The sequence below is a fragment of the Buteo buteo genome, chromosome 12 (assembly GCF_964188355.1).
Source record: "Buteo buteo chromosome 12, bButBut1.hap1.1, whole genome shotgun sequence".
Lineage (NCBI taxonomy): Eukaryota > Metazoa > Chordata > Aves > Accipitriformes > Accipitridae > Buteo > Buteo buteo.
In genome coordinates this window covers 25,103,973-25,125,081 of record NC_134182.1, presented here as the reverse complement: position 1 = coordinate 25,125,081, position 21,109 = coordinate 25,103,973, and the positions used below count along the sequence as shown (strand labels likewise).

The 21,109-nt window shown below is 41.4% G+C and overlaps 1 protein-coding gene across 1 annotated transcript in view; it reads right to left on the bottom strand.

Annotated features, from left to right (window-relative positions):
- LOC142038072 (visual pigment-like receptor peropsin) overlaps positions 1-21,109 on the bottom strand; it is a 35,289-nt gene that overhangs the window by 5,087 nt on the left and 9,093 nt on the right. Inside the window, exons 2-4 of the mRNA XM_075043085.1 lie at positions 19,985-20,190; positions 2,898-2,997; positions 625-729 (exon numbers count right to left, since the gene is read on the bottom strand). Coding sequence (XP_074899186.1) covers positions 625-729; positions 2,898-2,997; positions 19,985-20,190 — 411 coding nt within the window. The remainder of the gene's footprint in view (positions 1-624; positions 730-2,897; positions 2,998-19,984; positions 20,191-21,109) is intronic.

Genomic DNA, 21,109 nt, shown 5'->3' with positions numbered 1-21,109 from the left:
AGACAGTTCCTCCAACTTTTCCCCACAAAGAAGTTTTGTGGCGTGGGAATATCCCCTAGCCATTGAATCACCGCAGCATTCACTATTCAAAATTTTTCCTTTTCTCCCCCTCCGTTTTTCCTATGGCATTATCTTGCACCCTAATCGCTTCTTGGACTGACAAACTTTCTGACATCTTTTTCTTCTTCTGTTATGTTAGTTTTCATATTTTCAACAAACTGTTTGACCAGATCTTTCTGGCTTGTCTTATTATAGTTTCAAGTTTAACTTGCTGGTACTTGTGTTCTTTTCTAGCTTCCCAATCTTGACAGTTTTTGAAGGATGTCTTTTGATAGTTTCCTTTATCTCATTGCTTAACCATGCCAAATATTTCTGGCCCCTCTTTTTTCATAGGTAATATGCACTAGGTCCAAGTCTTTCCTGTGATATCTTCAAAAAAAATCTCTTTATAGCTGATACTAAAGCAGGCAACGCTCTGCGCATACATCATGCATGATGAATGATTTTCTCAGTTCTACTGATAATCGGTCTGATTTATCACAAACAGCAAGAAAGAAAGGGAAGTATCTTTGTTCAGTTAAGTGGAGAGGTGCCAAATAAGTACAACTGAAAGATACCTGTTACCTGTATAACTGCCCCAGCCAAGTAATGGAGCTGCTGACCAGAAGAAAGCTGCTATCCAAATGAGAACCAGAGCCACCGTCATACTGCTGTTGCTGATGCAGTGACCTGCAATGGCATGGTTTAATCAGAAAATAATATCTAGAAAGGCAAACATATCTCTGAAATCTAAATGTGCTCCTATACCAACAGCTAATAAGGAAAATACAACTATTTTAAAAAATTAAGACAAAAAAGCATATTTATAAGAAAAGCTTAAATTTGAAAGCATCTGTCAGCCTTGTGTTCAAGACCATTTGTGAACAGTGGAAATGAATGGCTTTTAAGCAGGAGACAATATGTTTGTTGAGCACTGTAGAATTAGAAAATTTTACGTTACACTTATGTTTTGCAATTTTGTAAAAAGCAGGAAACAGTTAGTTGTATGTTAAGTTTTCCACAGAAACAAACAAGGTAAGTTGAAATTCAGAGGATTTTCTTATTCACTTCAAGGTTTTCCCTGTTAAAAAGGAGAAAATACATTAGATGCTCAAACTACATTAGCCATTCAATACAAATTATTTAATCTGTCCTGCTGTTGTTGTACATTGTGATTATTTCTTCGTTTACATGGGAAATATTTATGCATCCACCAATCTCTGTTCCTCAACATTTCTGTAACGTTACACTGGGTACTTGCTCAGATTTCCTCAAGAGGCAAACATAAATTGTGCACACCCTCAGATGAACATGTGATAGAGCTCTGCAAAAGAGAAACGTGGGTTTCAAATACAATTTCATAATATGTAAGGAATATAAGATGTAGAATACATCACAGACAAATTCTAGCAGCTCTAACAGCCATTTGTGTTGAAAATTAACTTCAACAAGTGTATCATTACAACAAACTGCAGAAGAACTTCCTGTGGAAAAAAGACCTTCCTGCAGAAGTTCTTTTCACAACTAATACTACTCAAGCTATATTATAAAGAAGAACTCATAGGATACATCCAGTGTATTTACACATGCTTTAGCTGTGGACATTAATAGGTTCCTGCCTGAAAGATGGTGCAAGCCAGTCATAACAAAGGCATGAAAATTGATAATACATTATCTAAGGATGGGTGAAAGGAAGACTAGGGAGAATTTATGGAAGGTGTGGGTATAATGAAGAGAGATTACATAAGGCTCTCAGTGGAAGTCAAACTTTTCAGCAGGCAGGAGGTCCAGGATGAATGGTAAGGAAACGTTTCTACTGATCCTGTGAAAAGGAGCACCTGGGTGAGTGTGGTGATGTTAAGAGGCATAAAGGGAAAGGGGTAGATGATGGCATGCTTATATAGACTTGCTGATGAGGGCTTCACAGGGCAGGAAATGAGTAAAGGATTTCAGACCAGATTTGTACAGTAGGACACTCATATGCCTTTACAGAGGCATTTATACCAGAGGTTAATAAAAAAAGTGAAATTAAAAAAAAACAGAAAGAGAGTGGTTAGTAAAAGGTTTCTAGCACTGGAGACAGTAATGAACAGTAGTTGTCTGAGATAGATATTCAGGTTACAGATCAACAGGGCACTAGACAAAAAGCATGGGTGCGAGGCTGTGTTGATGGCGCTTTGCAGACCTGGGAGACAGGGACCATCTGGGCAGAGTCAGATCATGGTCAATTCTGGGGATGGTAGGCGTAATTTTCATCTCCCATAGTGTGAAACTGTCCACTGAGGGGAGGCCGGAGAGGTATGTGGGGATGGCAGGCTGCGCAGTGCTACAAAAGCTGGAGGCAAGATGTGCAGACTGAATGTTCCTAGCACCATCTAAAGCAGTCCATGATGCCTGTTGTGTGCACACCCTGGCAAAACACCCTGAAAAATGAAAATGTTTGTATGTAGGGCAGCCTTCCAAACCAAAGATATTATCAATCACAGGAAACTTCCCAAACATCATCTCATAGCAGATGAAATTCATTGCTTACAGTGAGATCCAGACAACAAGGTATGCATCACTTAGTAGTCATTTAAGTTGCATTTTGAAGAATACAGAGGGTCAGCAGGACCTGTGGTATCTTTGGCACAAGGGTCAATTTAACCCATGGTAACCAAGGTGTACAAGTAATCATTTGCCTCTTATTGTGGTTAACCCTGAATGATTCTATGCAAACGCATTTGTAATGTAAATGGTTGCATTCTGTTCTGGCTTCCAATGCATCTAATTTGTATTTTATATAGCCTGTGACTGAAAGAAATACAGATTTGCATAGGTTCGATGAAGGCAGAACTGGACTTGCCTTTATTCCTCACCTCTCTCAGGATGGCAGCCCTTGATGTAGCGAGTCACGCTGATTACTGTAAGGGTATTAATGCTAGCCAGGCCAAAGAGGAGTGTCAGGAAGCCATCAACCTGAAAAACAAAGCAGTGCAGGATGTTCTTTTACTGCAGAGAGCTGAAAGGGAAAACAGCCACAGGGGTTGCTCCTGTCGTTTTCATGTTAATGCTCTTGAAAGTTTTTCCAGAAACCCAGCTATCAGGGAAGTATAAAATGTCAGGTGCAGTTATCTTCTATAGGATCAGTGAGCAAGTAAATGTTCAAAAACTATATAAGTGCTCTGTCATGCCTGACTGGGAGTGAGTGGCAAAAGCACCCCATTGTGATGGGCCCAGAAGCTCCGTGCATCCTTGGCATAGGCTACCTCAGGAGAGGGTATTGCAAGCACCCAAAAGCGTACTGGTGTGCTTTAGGTATAGCTGCCTTGAAGACGGAGGAAATTACACAGCTCTCTACCCTGCCTGGTCTCTCGGAGGACCCTTCTGTTGTGGGGTTGCTGAGGGTCGAAGAGCAACAGGTGCCAATCACTACCACAACAGTGCACTGGCAGCAATATTGCACCGAGACTCCCCAATTCCCATCCATAAGTTGATTCGTCAACTGCAGAGCCAAGGAGTGATCAGCAAGACTCGCTCACCCTTAACAGTCCCATGTGGCCAGTGCAAAAGTCTAATGGAGAGTAGAGGCTAACAGTAGACTATCGTGGCCTCTATGAAGTCACGCCGCTGCTGAGTGCTGCCGTGCCAGACATGCTAGAAGTTCAATACAAATTGGAGTCAAAGGCAGCCAAGTGGTACGCCACAATTGATATCGCTAATGCATTTATCTCAATCCTTTTGGCAGCAGACTGCAGGCCACAGTTTGCTTTCACTTGGAGGGGCATCCAGTACACTCGTAGTCGGCTGCCCCAGGGGTGGAAACACAGCCCCACCATTTGCCATGGACTGTTCCAGGTTGCACTGGAGAAGGGTGAAGCTCCAGAACACCTCCAGTACATTGATGACGTCATTGTATGGGGCGACACAGCAGAAGAATTTTTTGAGAAAGGGAAGAAAATAGTCCAAACCCTTCTGAAAGCTGGTTTTGCCATGAAACAAAGTAAGGTCAAGGGACCTGCACAGGAGATCCAGTTTTTAGGAATAAAATGGCAAGATGGGCGATGTCAGACCCCAATGGTTGCGATCAACAAAATAACAGCTTTGTCTCCACCAAAGAGTAAAAAGGAAACACAGACTTTCTTAGGCATTGTCAGTTTGGGGAGAATGCATATTCCAAATTACAGTCCGATTGTAAGCCCTCTCTATCAAGTGACCTGGAAGAAGAACAATTTTAAATGGGGCCCTGAGCAACAACAAGCCTTTGAACAAATGAAATGGGAAATTGTTCATGCCGTAGCCCTTGGACCAGTCCGGGCAGGACAAGATGTTAAAAATGTGCTGTATACCGCAGCCGGGGAGAACGGCCCTGCCCGGAGCCTCTGGCAGAAAGCACCCGGGGAGACCCGAGGCCGAGCCCTGGGGTTCTGGAGTCGGGGATACAGAGAATCCGAGGCTCGCTATACTCCAACTGAAAAAGAGATATTGGCAGCGTATGAAGGAGTTCGAGCTGCCTCAGAAGTGGTTGGTACTGAGACACAGCTCCTCTTAGCACCCCGACTGCCAGTGCTGGGCTGGATGTTCAAAGGGAGGGTCTCCTCTACACATCACGCGACTGACGCCACGTGGAGTAAGTGGGTCGCACTGATCACACAGCGGGCTCGCAGGGGAAGCCCCAGTCGCCCAGGAATTGTGGAAGTGATCACGGAGTGGCCAGAAGGCAAAGATTTCGGAATACCGCCAGAGGAGGAGGTGATGCGTGCTGAAGAGGCCCCACTGTATAGTAAACTGTCAGAAAATGAGACACAAAATGCCCTGTTCCCTGAGGGGTCCTGGCATATAGTGGTATAGTGGTGTGTTTTGGATTTAGTATGAGAATAAAGTTGATAACACACTGATTTTTTAGTTGTTGCTAAGTAATGTTTACACTAAGTCAAGGACTTTTCAGCTTCTCATGCCCAGCCAGCAAGAAGGCTGGAGGGGCACAAGAAGTTGGGAGGGGACACAGCCAGGGCACCTGATCCAAACTGGCCAAAAGGATATTCCATACCATATGATGTCATGCTCAGCATATAAACGGGGGAGTTGGCAGGGGGCTGGCGGTCACTGCTGGGGGACAGGCTGGGCACCTTTCAGCGGATGGTGAGCAATTGCATCATGGATCACTTGTTTTGTATATTCTATTATTATTATTTTCTCTTCCTTTGCTGTCCTATTAAACTGTCTTTTTCTCAACCCATGAGGTTTACTTTTTTTTTTCCCCCTGATTCTCTTCCCCATCCCATGGCAGGTAGGGGGAGTGAGTGAGCAGCTGTGTGGTGCTTAGTTGCCAGCTGGGCTTAAACCTTGACACTTGTACATAAAATAAGCAAGCAAACACACCCTCCCTTACATCTATGCTTCCTGTCCTGGTTTCAGCTGGGATAGAGTTAATTGTCTTCCTAGTAGCTGGTACAGTGCTGTGTTTTGAGTTCAGTATGTGAAGAATGTTGATAACACTGAGGTTTTCAGTTGTTGCTCAGTAGTGTTTAGACTATAGTCAAGGATTTTTCAGCTTCTCATGCCCAGCCAGGGCACAAGAAGTTGGCACAGGACACAGCCAGGGCAGCTGACCCAAACTGGCCAACAGGGTATTCCATACCATGGGACGTCCCATCTAATATAGGAACTGGGAAGTGGGGGTGGGGAATCACCACTCGGGGACTGGCTGGGTGTTGATCGGCGGGTGGTGAGCAATTGCCCTGCACATCATTTGTACCTTCCAATCCTTTTATTACTACTGTTGTCATTTTATTAGTGTTATCATTATTAGCTCCTTCTTCTCTGTTCTATTAAACTGTTCTTATCTCAACCCACAGGTTTTGCTGCTTCTTCCCAATTTTCTCCCCCACCCCACTGGGTGGGGGGGGAGTGAGTGAGTGGCTGCGTGGTGCTTAGTTGCTGGCTGGGGTTAAACCTCAACACTTCCCCAAAATGACTTGCCAAATGAAGGGGAAAAAGGTTGAACTGAAAAGAAGAAAGGCCATGAACAGGCAAAAATGCACTGGATGCAGCTGGCCTGCTTAGAACAAACATGCAAACTGAACCCATGAAATTTAGGCCAAAGAGGGAAGAACGTAGGAGGTAATGGACTTGGCTGAGTAAGAAAAGCTTTTTAAAAAATTAAATAAAATCATCCATCATTCCAATAGGTTGAGTCTCAATGGTGGTGCTCCTGATTGCTTGCTATTTTTTAAGCCCTGATCCTCACCACCTCTGACTGACGCAGGCAGAGCTGTACGGCTGTGTAGGCTCCCAGTGATGTCAATGTCTCAGCGATTCACGCGCAGGACGGTTACAACTCTGCTAAGCTTCACTTATGCTAAGCTTCATTTATGGGTATAGGAAGGAAGTTGCTGCTGACTGTAGCGGAGATGGATGTACCCATCTGCTAGGGAGCACTATATGTCTGGGAAATGATCCAGGCAAAATGCTGAAGGCAGTCCTTTTTTTGAAAGCTTGCAAAGATATACCAAACTGGCCAGCGCAGAGGAGCTCTTGGAGGTGCCAGTTTTACACTGAGTGAAGCAGGAATATTAAGCAAGTGTCTCTGGACTGTAACTTGGCATTCAAGTGGTAGAATTATCGGCGGAAAGGCATGTCATTATTCTATGGGAACAAACTCTGTCTTTGTGTGAATGGGCACAACTCCCGTGGAATTCAGTTTATCCCAGAACTGACTCTGGGGCTTTAATCCAGGCTTAAAGCTGAGACCACAGCAGATTGTATAAATTAAATTGGGTGAAGGGTTAGGAAAGGGCTGCTTCATCATTTCTTTCACTGGTGGCATTTCTTGCTACCAACACCCTTATATTGACTCTATATACTTCTTAATGCCAACTTTTACAGACCCAACACATTTTAAATGCATGCAAGACTTGCTACTACAACATTCTACATCCACCTGTGCTCCACTTAAAATCAGCTCATGCTTGGTGTATAAATGCAACCATGTTTACAGCAGAAAAGAGACTTCCTTGGATGTCTCAGCTACTTGCTAGAAGCTGCACTTGGCTGAATTTGGCCCATTGTGTGCAGTGGAGATTGGTGAAATACCAGGACATGCAAATCTGCTCTGCATTTCATTAGCCTTACTGATGCAAACAGCTGCCACTTCTCCATTTGCTCTAGCAATGCTTCATAGATGCAGAAAACAGCACGGCCAAGGACTACTGAAAAACCAGGCTGCATAAGCTTAAACAATTCCATTAGTTATTAGATTACAAAGGAAGCAGTATTTCAGCAATGATGCAAATAAACACTTTGAAATTAAGTCTAAAGAGCTATGAGATTGAATAAGGGAGTAGCAGGACAAGCTTTTTAGTGTGTATCACAGCCCTCCTATGCTGAAACTGGTTGAGTTTTTCTGAAATATATCATTCTATGTTTTATCACCTGCAGATGTGACCATTATTCTCCCCCCTCCCCTTCCCTGACATCAGACCAAAGAGAGACAATTATATTAAGTGATCAGTTCAAACAACCCTTGAGCACACTTGCAAGGGAGGAAAGGGTGTTTAAAAATACACTCTTGCCCTTTACTGTTTAAGATGAAACTCTGTCACCATAAGAAAGAACAAGCCAAAATGCTTTCTTTGGAGTGGTGCCTTGCTAAAAAAAAAAAAAAAAAAAAAAAAAAAAAAAAAAAAGTTTTACCAAAATGAACATAGTTCATAGGACCGAGCCATTGCCAGCACCATTCTCATTTTCATAGTATTTATAACAGCATTTCAGCAGATCAAAATACTGTTGCTTCTGCTGGTGTGGGGGCTATCATCAAAGATTTGACCAGGACCATATGATTAGCAAGTGGCTAAAGTGGCAGCGGTCTCCTGGGGCGGCTGTACTAACTGCCCTCCTGCTAGTCACAGGTTCAGCAATTTAGGAACAGATGACAGGGTGAAATGCCAAGGAGTGAGAGCTCTGGGGATGACAGGAGTGCTGGGATGAAAGGAATAAAGGATGTAAATGAGGTGGCTCTGAAGCTGCAGAACTGCCCATACAGAGGCCACAGCACCTGGAACATTAAAACACAAGAGAATCCAGAGGCATTAGGGCTGCTTTGGGAGTAGGATCCTCAAACCAATATTGTCCCTGCCAAACATCTATCAGCAATGAGTTAGCTCTTGAGCCTTGCTATGCATACGCCATTTCCCAGCAAGTCTATCAATTCTGCAATACTTTTATATTGGTGTCACTTAGACATACATCTTCAGAAGAAAAAGAGGGATCTTACTCTAGCTGTAGCCAACCTACTTCAAGCATACACCTACTGGATATGGAAGAAAGATCTCTGCTACTTTTTCAGTTCCTGAACAGGCAACTTTGCCTGTAGGTAGCAGCCAAAGAAACTGCTTGGAACCCAAAGTAGTTAGCAACAGAAAAACTGCTTTAGCATAGTCCCAATTTCTATAGGCAGAGAGAATAATTGTATGTAGGTAACAAAAATATATGATATTCTCAGTTTTCTGCCTTTTTAAAGATATACAGAATGACAGTCAAGGCAATACTAGAATAGTAGATAACATTTAATTACTCTGGAAGACTGATGCTCTTCCCCATCCCCAGTTCTGGTTTTTCTTTTCTTTTATCCTTCCCGCCCAGCCATCTCCTTCCTTCCACAGTCATAATATTTCCTCCATTTTTGCGTAATGCAAATCTGTCCTTCGTATCATTAATTATGATCAAATAGCATCAGCGTTAATAGGCAATAGTGAATTCAGCCATAAACACGAAGTTGATTGTATGGTAATTTTGATCCACCAGCTTTCCGTTTTACCCATTAAGAAACAGGAGTAGATCAGCAGTTTTAAAAGCTTTTCTCTCAGTGTTATACCAGGATTACTCCCTTGGCTATATAGATACTTGCAGAACTTGCTCATTATCTTTATGTTGCCTGGAAGCTAAGACACAACTGAAGAAAAGGCTGTGTTTTTTCTGCTTTGTACTTGTGCCTGGTTTTAAATCTCACTAATGTTCTTGGTGCACTATTTACAACCCATAATACATAACGCTCCTACTGCATGCAAATTAATTTCTTAAGCTTTGCTTCAACACAGAGAGAGTCAGGAATCCCCAGTGCACTATCAAATTTTTAGCTACGAGCTTGTGTGTGCCCTACTTTTACTACCTTTTATACTTATGCATCCCTACTGAATTCATAAGGGTTGTCTTCATTTAAAGCAGACAGAGTAAAATATAACCTATTGTTCTTATTATTGGATTAATCAAGGTTTAATGGCACAAAAGCAGATTGCCAAAATAGCTACTGCATTTCAATTTAGGCTGAAACATTATCTCACCAGCCAGAAAGGCTGCATTGCTCCCTCCTCTGGCCAGCTGGTGAATCTGTTGCAATTTCCCGAAGTCCATTTTTCTCCCTTCAGAACTCTTATCTTTCTCTTCTATTAAATATGAGATAATGAGTATGTAAAGAAAAAGATAAACTTTAAACAGTGGTTATTTTCTATTGTATATATTTAAAGACATCACAATATTTTTTTGAATACAGATCAGATTATTCCAAGATCATACTGTAAACAGATAATGGCAATAAACCTCCTTCAACCTCAAGAGACAAAAAAAGCACCTAAATCAATCTTTAAGAAATACATTTTGAAAAAAAATTGTAGGTACCTTTGAATATAGTACGTTTTAAAATTTAACAAGTTCTTAAAGTTTGCAGTAAGTGAGAAAACATTCAATAGTACGTGGTGTTGCATAGTGTTCCTAAAGCACTCAAAATGTTTCTTTAAGATTTACTACAATACAGGAAGTGAAAGAGACTTATCACAGTTTCCACAATGTCTTTTGCTCATGCAACATTGCTCTACTATGGTTGCATTCTGCCTTTTAAAATGTCTCAGCAGGCTTCAGGGGTAGCCCTTCTTACAGGTGATTGCATTAACTCAAGCCATTATAGGTCTCTGACACAAATGGCACTTCATTTACTAATAAACAATGAGAACTGATAAGCTACAGGATTAGACAGTTTAAACCATTAAGTGAGAGCATCAGACATTCAGTATTTTGCAATCACCAAGTGATTAAACCTTTCTGTTGATAGCATATATTTTAAAGATAGGAGAAATATGAACTCAATATTTAGGCTATACAATTATGTATACAGATATGTAATTATACTAACTATACTATATAGTTAAATTTTAAAGGTACATTTAGTGCCAAATATTAATATGCAGTTCAGGTTTTGGCATTGGTAATATTAGGGAATCCAAAATAAATCTGCTTGTTTGCTTGTAGTTATTTTGGGTTTATATACTGGGTTAGTCAAAGGAGATACAACATATACTTACTTTGGTCTGACTTTTAGCTATTGGAGTTGTAGCCCTCTCAGGTCACAATTTATACTCAAAGTAGTACATGTCTCTATCAATGAGCACAGTTATGAATTTAACAACCCCACCAAGTGCACATCATTTAACAAATAGATAGAATTTCAGAATTTCCTTACACAACCTCATCAGATTATAATCTTACTTCAAGTACCCCATCTCCACATGCTTGGGAGCACCTGCTTTCTAGCTCTGGGTTGGTGCCGTGGGACCATGGCAAGTTTTATGTCTCCCATCCACCCATGAAGAATGAACGGGGAGGAAGCAACCAAGCATGTAGCTCATACCCTCAATGATCCAGATACAGTGGAAAGGTTCCCATCTTCAGGTTAAATGCTGTATTGCCATTGTCTTTCTGTGAATTACTGTACAGGGAGATTAAGAAGCACTAGATGAGAAACTCTATCATTGCCCTCTAAGAACATCCTTGCTACACTGTGTAAAACTCCTTTCAGTGGGCCTGAGCCAAAACTCTTCTCCACCTCAGTGATGTTAATTCAGAGCCTGCTTGTTTATTGCTAGCAGAACCATTAATATAAGCAAACAAATACAGAGACAGATAAAAGAAGAAAACAGCCTCATGAGTCACCTGTCTCATCTTTAAATTTCCACAGAAAGCAAGGCTTGGCTTTGTGACCTGTGGTGATCCTACCCCCATAACTAAGATCCATTAACACCAGATTAAAGTCATGCTTTTATTTTCTAAGTAAAGAAGTACTATCCTTGCCTTTTCAGAATATCATGGTAAATGTTTCTGGAGGCTTACACATGTCTGAAGGGAAGCAGCGGTCCCACAGACTGTTCATGGGCTCTACCGGGACAGCCCAGAGATTATAGGTGACCCTCCATGTTCTCCAAAGTACAATTGTGTGTGCTGTTTCCCAGCAAGAAGGAATCTGCTTACGTAGCCACCATCAGGTTAACACAAAGTCATCTCTGATTGCTGGCTGAATACCCACCAGTGAACTTGTTCTTCTGCTCATACAGCTCCCAGGCCCAAGGCAGGACAGGTTAGCGATGGTACCAGCTCAGCCATTAAGTGACCAAGACAAGAACATGCTACAACCCTGAAAGCCTGAAAAAGCTGCATGGCTATGAGGAAGGTGATCTCTTAGCTGATACTCTTGCTCCTCTGGATCCTGTATCAAAATAACCAGAGAAACAGAAGATAACCAATTTATCCCCCCAAAATGCTTATGGTCCTAAAATGGGTATGGGCTATAAGGGTCTTCACATCTGTCGTGGTTTAACCCCAGCCAGCAACTAAGCACCACGCAGCCGCTCACTCACTCCCCCTCCATCCAGTGGGATGGGGGAGAAAATCGGGAAAAGAAGTAAAACTCGTGGGTTGAGATAAGAACGGTTTAATAGAACAGAAAAGAAGAAACTAATAATGATAATCATAACACTAATAAAATGACAACAGTAGTAATAAAAGGATTGGAATGTACAAATGATGCGCAGGGCAATTGCTCACCCCCCTGCCGACCAACACCCAGCTAGTCCCCGAGCCGTGATTCCCCGCCCCCACTTCCCAGTTTATACACTAGATGTGACGTCCCATGGTATGGAATACCCTGTTGGCCAGTTTGGGTCAGCTGCCCTGGCTGTGTCCTGTGCCAACTTCTTGTGCCCCTCCAGCTTTCTCGCTGGCTGGGCTTGAGAAGCTGAAAAATCCTTGACTTTAGACTAAACACTACTGAGCAACAACTGAAAACATCAGTGTTATCAACATTCTTAGCATAATGAACCCAAAACACAGCACTGTACCAGCTACTAGGAAGACAGTTAACTCTATCCCAGCTGAAACTAGGGCAACATCACAACTGTGTATGATAAGCTGGGCCTGACAGCTCCTTACAGGAGTCACACGCATTGCCAAGGAGTCCTAGTAGCCCAGGGACTGCATGGAAGGAAGTGTAAAGGATACAGGTTATTCTTGGCCTTAAACAGCTATCTGGAATGCCACCAGGTGCAATGTCATCCCTTCTGCAGGGACAGTGGTGTGGAAATACTGGGTATCGTGTCACATACAGCTCATTGCAAGCAATAGTCATGAAGGCATTGATTCAGTCAGCACAGGATCAGGGTCAGGACACCAACTGCTTCCTACACACTGGTGCTGTACTGACAGTGGAATATACAGTTGTGAAATAGAAGGTGAATAAATGTGAGGTAGGACTGTTTAAGATACTTACAGATATTACCAGAGTGATTTTTAAGTTTCATATGAAGTTTTCCTTAGAAGTCAGTGAGAGGATGTTGCACACAGGGAGGAGCCAGAAAAATACAATTTGTTCAGCCCTGTAGTAAGATCTTGAATGATGAAGGTAAGTGATGGACAGCATTTTTTGAGAGAAGACATTTAATCTCTTAGAAACACACATCAGCACAGTAGAATGAGGAAGGCTACTGTTTTCCACGTAAGGAAATAGAAAAGGGTCTTTCAAAGCCCTCTGAGAGAAAAAGCTAGTGCAGGAATCGAAGCTTTGGAAATTCCTGGTTCAGTAGGAGCATTATTAGGCAACAAATGCCCTTTCCAGGCAGCAGTGTGTGGTTTGATGCAGTGCCTGGGTGGCATGGGAGGGGCTGCGTCAGACTTGTTTAACAAGGAAACAGAGAGTTTGAGCATTCATAATTTTTCAAGTACCAAATATATAACTTCCCTAATTTGTTGCAATTGGCTGCAGAAATAATAATTTACAGGAAAATGAGGGAGAATTCATGGCTAATGAAAACTGGCGTAACTTCCCTGCAGTCACATTAGTTACACTGAAATGATCTTCTATGTTGCTAATGATTCTGGTTGAGCAAAGGCAGTTTTTCCCCCCTTCCCTGCAGACAAAGTATTTTTCTCATTAAAATTTAGCTCACAGATGTCTACATGAGTTGGTTTTACCTCTTCGACTGCAATGTGCACACTTTTCAGATATATCAAGGCGGACCAGAAATAAAGAAATAGGGAAGACTAATATCTCTGCAGCTTTTTTTTTCAGTATTCAAATCTCAGTTATGCAAGGAAACAAGAACGAGGATACACTCTGGTATTTATACTTGAGATAAAATTTTTTCAGAAAACTATTTCTGGGAGAGGAAGATTTTTATAGCACAGCACAGGCAAAGCAAAGGGCACTCTTTTTATGAATTTGCTTTATAGATCATTCCCCACATCCTACCTTTCACAGTGAATCAGCATGCTAAGGTGAGCTGAATATACAGAGCTAATGTTACACAAGTTTTCTTCAGCACCTTTAACACCTGTTTTATCTGTTAATGCTCTTAGTGCCAGTTCCATGATTTGACTTGGGGTTATTTTCATCTTACTGAAATGTCAGGAATGATAAGCTATATATAAGTAAAATCCCAGCAATATCATACCACAGTACTGTGCTAGGATAGTCAATAACTATTTTTCACTCTCTTTTCACATTTGGTTTAATTTCTTTTAACATCTTTTAAGTAGATAGCTGAACATTTTACAGCTAAGCAGACAATCCTGTGCTATTGCGATTTGAGAAAAAAAAAAAATCTGGTTTCTTCTGGCCCAGCCTCAATCTTAGAGCTACATGCTTGGACACTGGGATATACAGTGATATTGCAAGATTTTTTACACCAAGCAAGGTTGAGCTAGCTAGGTATTTACAATTGCATAAAATCACAAACTGAGTCAAGAGAGGCAATAGTCTAGCTAAGTCAACAATTGGTTGGTTTTACCAGTTATATTGAATGGACAGAAATCGATCTCCTTCGAACCTACTCTATTTATAAAAGAACATAAATGCCTTTAGGGTTTTTGGTTTATTAGCCAATTTGCAGAACATTTTTTTAAAAGAAGGTATTAATCTTCCGCTTCCTCCTCAGACAAGATTTAGCAATATTTTACAATCCGTGTATAGGAAAAGAGATAAATGCATGTTCTGAAAAGCAAACACCATCAATAAAATATAAAAGAATTTATTCAAAATTACAAGTCCTCCCCTCAGAACTTTTGAAAAGAGCCCATAAGAGCCCATATATTTTCATCTTACCGATCTCAAAATGTCCTAGTGTTGCAATTTTCTTTTTGGTGTTTCAGATCCCCACCTCTAATTTTTACAAAAGATGGACATTATTTGTTTTCAGAAATGTCAAACTAGACCTCTAAACATTAGTAGCACCAAAAATGCTGGATTTTTTAAGTGCTAGCAAGAGGCAGGGACTGGAAGCTGAATCTACAGAAGGGGATAAGGGCCACCATGCTCAGCTTTGCAGGCTCTGGTCATTTGCCTGGTGCAAGGAGGGTCACGGCTCCAAGCTTGGCTCCTAGATTGGATGTGGCAAAAGGTGGTGAGCAAACGAGGCTCCTAAAGTAGTCAACAGAACAAGGTGAGGGGCATATCTCACCTCCCTTTTGATTTTTAATGCCTTACTCCAGGCCACAAAAGATTGTAATATCTTAGTATTCACAGCCATATCCTTCCCTTAACTGTGGAAGGCCTTTCAAAAATTAAGCAGTGACACTGTGAAAAGAGGGACTGCTGATTCATCCTCCCTTTTCCCCCATGCAGGGTACAGGAGAACAGGATTCACTTTTCTCCATCCAAAGACGCTCAGATCTACATCCCTTGCTAGGAGCATAAGCCCCAAGACTATTCATCATATGGGGATGCTCCACTGTCCTTAGAGCAAACAAATACTGGGGCCAGAGACAAAGAGAAACTCCTTACGTGAGTGGTCAGACACTCACAGGAAGGAGGGGAACTCTCCCTGTCCAACAGCAGCGTTGTTAAAGCAGGGCTATTGCACATCTAATCTAGCTTTTTTTAGAGATCCCCATTTATCTGGGATTTCAGCTGGCAACTCGATCAGCTAAGTCACCTCAATTTGGAAAAGTCTGCTAAAGTGCAAGAAATCCCAGACATTTCCATGGGTCATGTACTCCTCAATGCACGCACACTAAGTCTGGCAGTTCTAGAAAATTTTGGAACTCCCAGCCACACTGTGCCCTTTCAGAATGCACATATGCCACAGGTTTGGTGCTGTCAGGTAAACTGTGCACAAATTAATTAGGGATAACAGACTCAAACAGTACACGTGTGCAGTGCAGGGCTTACTGCTGCTCACTACGTTCCCAGTTGTTTCTGTCCAGGGTATGCCAGACAGAAATACAGAAGCACTGTATAAAGAATCAGAGCATTAAGCAGTGCAGGATTCAGAACCAGGTTTCCTCACTGCTATGCAGTAAACCCAACCACAGGGTGAGACAGTCGTTTCTCTCTCCCTCTTGCTCCCCTCAGTGGCTTTATTATTCTGCACAACACAAAGCAGCTTCAGCAAAACAGGGTGAAGGCAGGTCTTTCCAGGCTGGCCCTTGGTGGGACGAGGGCAGGCTGCAGGGACAGACGTGGTGTGGGCTGAATCCTGTCAGGCAGGCTACTGTGGTGCTCACTAATTCCTCAAAGCTGAACGTATTTTTTTTTGGTTCCTCCTGAGGCTGTTTCTGTGCAGAGCTGGATCTGCTGGGGATGCTCTGGCACCATCTGGCTGGCCAGATGGACATGGGACACCAAGACTGATAGTGAGGTGAGCGCATCTGCAGTAATAGTGTCAGTCAGCACATCGGTGGCAGTGGGTACGTCTATGATGCTACCATGACCTGGAGATAACTACATTGTGCTCTGTTGCACACAGCTGAGATACATAAGAAACAGTCAGAAATAAGTAACCTTTTTTAAAGAAGCTTGTACCAACAGAGTGAGCATATAAGAGCAGTCAATTTCTTGACCCTTGTAGTAAAATTCTTAAGTATTTATAAAATTAGTGTCAAAATAACCAAACTGTATTCTCAAAAAAAAAATAATTATAAGAGTGAATTAGTGGAAACAAGTTTAAACTGAAGTACCAGGATTATAAAGGAATTCAAATTCTAAGGCACCCCACAGCCCATCCTTTTTTTCTGACATGACTGTGAGCACCTATGGAGATCAGATAGGTTATAATCCTTCCTCTATATTTAGAGGCTTCCTGAAGGCTGCATCTTTTGCATTCACCACATGATTAACAGACACAAGAAAAACTTTCTATGAACTAGTTTACTTACTGATAATATTACCAGAAGCTAAAAAAATGAATGTGCTAGAGACTGTCCTCCCTCTCTCAACATTAGGACTAAGACACAGTGGCAGAGCAGGGAAGGGATAAATAAGAAGTGAAAGCAGAGTCCAAAAGCCACCCTGGAAAACCGTATCTGTACACAGCACTCAGCAGGGGCAGCATTTGGTTACGGACCTACCATGCAACCTCATTCCTGAGAGGAGAGCTCTGTCAGACCTCCAAAAAGAAGAATAATGTTTGGCATGGGGAAGAATAGTGGTGTTTGTTCCATACAGAGGAGGAGAACAGGACCACACGTATCTGTCCCATTCAGCAGGTATGCCGTGAGATGGTCCTTTTAGCTGGAGATGCATCTTTTGTAACAGAGAGTTTTCACAGACTAGGCTGTTTTGAAAGAGAAGTAGTATCTGTCTGTGTTCTCCCTACTCTTTCTAACTGGGGCAGGCAAGAATGGTGAACTTTAATTTTGAAAAATATTACCTGAGGGCACAGAAGGAGGCCCGAGTCAGAGGAAAGCAAAATAGGTGTATTAAGTGAGGCGAGCTCATGAAATCTCTTCATAAACAGAAATGACAGGGACCTTGGAAAAATAAAGTTTCCCTAAGCATACCTGACAGCAGAAGCTGATCAAACAGCGGCAATGTGTAGTGAAATGGACGATGACAGAAAGCCAAGTAAGGCTATCCTCTGGACTTAGCAAAAGAAACCAAGTCAGGGAAAACACACAGGCCATGCTAAGGAAAGAGCCATGTTCATGTGTGCAACAGCCCAAATCATCATCCCAGCTACTTGCAGAGGAGCTTGAGTGTGGTGAGGGGACCAAGAGATATCGAATTCAGAGAGCTGTGACAGAAAGCATGGGCTTTACCTTCCTGGCACCAAGCTCCTCACACCTCATGTTCCAGATGTGAGGCCCATTCTGTTCGGACTATGAATGTATCACATTTTATAAATACCAAAACCCAAGCAATCGAAATGCTACTGCTGTTCAATATTGAGCATTTTTAGAATAACCTTTGTGTTGGCTGTCTGCACACACAGAGAAACATTAATACCTTTTTTATGCACAGAAGCTTCTCGCTATTTCTGCACAATATTTTTCCTAAAAACCAGCCACTCTACTTCCATAAGTTACTTTTTCATCACTGGCTTCTGTTTTGTCAAGCTTAATAATCAAGAAGGTGGATGTCAGGGTTTAAACGTGTTTTTGAGACCCCCCTTACACAGAACAAAATCTTGATGGAAACAGAAATCCTACATGGTTTTCTCTCAGCAAGTCACAACCAATTCAAAGCATTCAGAGTATAAAATGACTTTTCCAGGTTACCATGAATTTTTAGTTAGCATTAATACAGTATCAGTTCCTATTTGAAATGGTAAATGTTAACTTTTAAAGTCTACAGAGGATTACCAAAGCAGAAACTTAAATATTTTGCAAATCAGAGTGTTTAGAAAAGCCAATGCATTATTAATGTCTTGAACAAAATCTTTGGATCCCAATACTTTAAAACTTTGCTTGATATCCATATTTTACAAATGAATGCTGTTCAAAACCAGGAGATCCAAATAAGAGTACTTAACACACCCTGACCAACAAACTATCTGGGTACCCCAAAAATTTTAGGGACCGCTTCTCTCCTTGTAAAGGCATTTCAAGCACAGGAAGATTAAGCACACCTCCATCTCAGCCTTTTCACATTAAAAAAAAAAAAAAAAAAAAAAAAAAAAAAGAGCCAGATCATTGTAATGAGACTCTAAATAGCTCAAAGTCAGCCAAAGAGGGACTCCCAGGCAGAGGCATCGTGGAATAAAGCTGTAAGGCTGCTGACAGACAACTCCCATGCAAATCAAGAGGTACAGGCACAGTATGCCCATGCTATGTCGATTCCTGTGTGTGCTGTTTTTTTACAGCCCAAAAAAAGAGCCACAGAATAGATGGGGCTCTGGAAGAGCTTGGACTGGGAAGGCAGAAGGGCCATTTAATGTTACCTCTTTCAACCTCCTGGGTTGTAAAGGTTAAGTCATGCCACAGGTCTTGGTTCAGGATTTCACACTGAATGGCTTACTCTGTCTCACACAGAAAGTCTGCAGCAAAGCTAGAACTGAACCCGGAGATCCAGATTTCACCTTTCCTTTCTTAATCATAGCTCCAACCTTCCTTGAAACAGGGAAAAAGCGAATCTGTTTAATTCTGAGTGTGGGTGTGAATTCTACAGCTTGCAGGTATGTCTTTGTTTATCTGATGACTTCAAGGGTTTCCATCAATAAAAAAAAAATTAGAGGTGCCCTTGAAGTTTGTCCTCAACAGATCTTAGATTGCAACTGTAGGTGTTCTCATTAGAGAAATAGTGGATTTTACTGAGGACATAATTAGCTTCATTTTGATAAATCCTTTTCTGCAAAATGGCTATAGACATACCTTTTAAACAAGAAAATAATCGGGGTTTAGATCAAACTACATCTCCTAGCTTAATCAGAGGCTTCTGTGGGAAATCTTCCTCTCTGGGTAAACTGAACCTTTGTATTGAACGGGAGAGGACATGAGCTGTAGAAGTTTTTTCATCTATGTTACCCAATAGTTCAACTTCCTCTTTTTTATTTATTTACTTTTTTTAAAAAACCAACACCCCAAACCCCACAACTATAAAAAAAACCACACCCAAGAAAAGAGGATTATTTCTTTCTCCCTCTTCCTTCATCACAATCTTTCTTACACCTTGCCGTAGGCTATCCTGTCACTTTCAGATTTTTGATTCCCTCATGAAACAGGCACACTAAGTATAATCTTTCTCACAGATGTTACTGAAAGCACCAGGGAGCCAGACTTGTGCCTATCTATCCATGGGATGTATTTATAGTCAGTCTATGCAGGTGCATTTCAGAATTAACAGTAATAATATTTTCCGAGCTCTCCAACGAAAAGCTGCCTCCAAGTTCAGGGATGACTCTGCCATAAAGTTAAGTCACTCATCCTACCACAGGAAGTGAACCAACCAAGAATTTAGGGGTAAGATTGAAGAGTTAGAACTGATTTAGTACAAGAAGTTGTATGCTAAAATATATGGGTATACCCGAGCGCTGTGTGGAGGATTTGCTCTACACGCGTGTTGTCAAGTAGGAGTCTACATTGCTTTAAGTCAAATGTTGAAGTGCCAACAACCAGGTTGACATCAGGGGAGCTGAAAACAAGCACAGCCTACACCTTAGCATTCCAACATGAGTGGGAGCTATGACAAGAAGTAAAAAAAGCAAACTAGTAGGAACTATTGCAAATAGATAGAAAAAAAAAATATCACTGAAAATTGGTCAAACACTGATCAAATGCATAGATTTATGGGTGTAACAAAAGAGAACACTGTCATTTTGGAAGGTCAGCCAGTATTTCTTTTCTCTTTCAGGCCTGCCTGGTTATTTATATACAGAATATAAACAGAAATAGCTGCACCAATTTTGTCTGATTAAGGGTAATCCAGTCTTACCTGGCAAGTCCATATTGATGTGATAATGAATCCATCATCTCTGAAGACATTGAAGATTTCAATGATCCCCCGTGAATAACCAAACACAGAGATACTAGCATCTGATACTGCCAAGTTAAATGTGAGGTAGTCAGTGGGCTGCAGAAGATGCCTTTGCTTATACAGGACAAAAATCACAATGCTGTTTCCAAACCAAGACAGCCAACCTGGAAAAAAAAAAAAAAATTAAATCCATGAAATCAAAAAGCAAATAAGGCAAGAAGCAGTTCAGTATGTAAATGTGCAACATCACTTATAAAATTATGCTTTTGTTCCATTAGAAACAAATTAAACTAGATTATCCATTGGAAAACCTATGCATGAAGCCATTTTAAGTAGCTAGGTACATTTCAGAGGCAGGAACAAGCGAATAACTCCAGCAATAAAACAGAACAAACATAAAGAGCTGCTGCTGCATCTGCCAAAGATCCACCATTTAAGGGCCTAGAGAAGTTTTTTTCCTAAGTGGACAGGTGAAACTCATGAAACATAACACCTGGGAAAAAAAGGACGAAGGAAAGATTGGTAGAGTGGAGCAGAGACTACAAACAATCTGCCAAAAGCTGCAGCTGTTTAGGTATGTTGTATACAATAACAGATACTGAAAGTTCATGCACATATCCAGAGAGCCGCTTTACCAGTCCTCTCTTGAGAAGTGCAGCTAATATAATTATGTTCTTCACTTAGAACAGCCTAGGATCTCCTTGCAGCAAAGCCTGTCCCAGATGGGAATATTTTTCAGTAATACACCTGAATCTATATGAAGAGAACATTTATAACAGACCTTTTGGGAGCTTTAAAGTCTTTTAAAATTTATTTTTAAAGAAAGTTATGTGCTCTCTTACTCTCCAGGAACAGAGATGAATGACTTGTACATGTTTAGTTACGTGAGGAAAACTTAAGGGACATGACTGTAGATCTGGTGAAAGTCAGCCACTTACTCAGTTGGAGAGACCTAGAGTTTCCAAATGTGCATGACTATTTCTCCACCCATCAGTGCAAGACCTTGATAGTTTGCATCCTGCTTTTTGGAACGATGTAGACATGTACAAATGAATGACTTTTAATAAAATGTTTACTCATAAA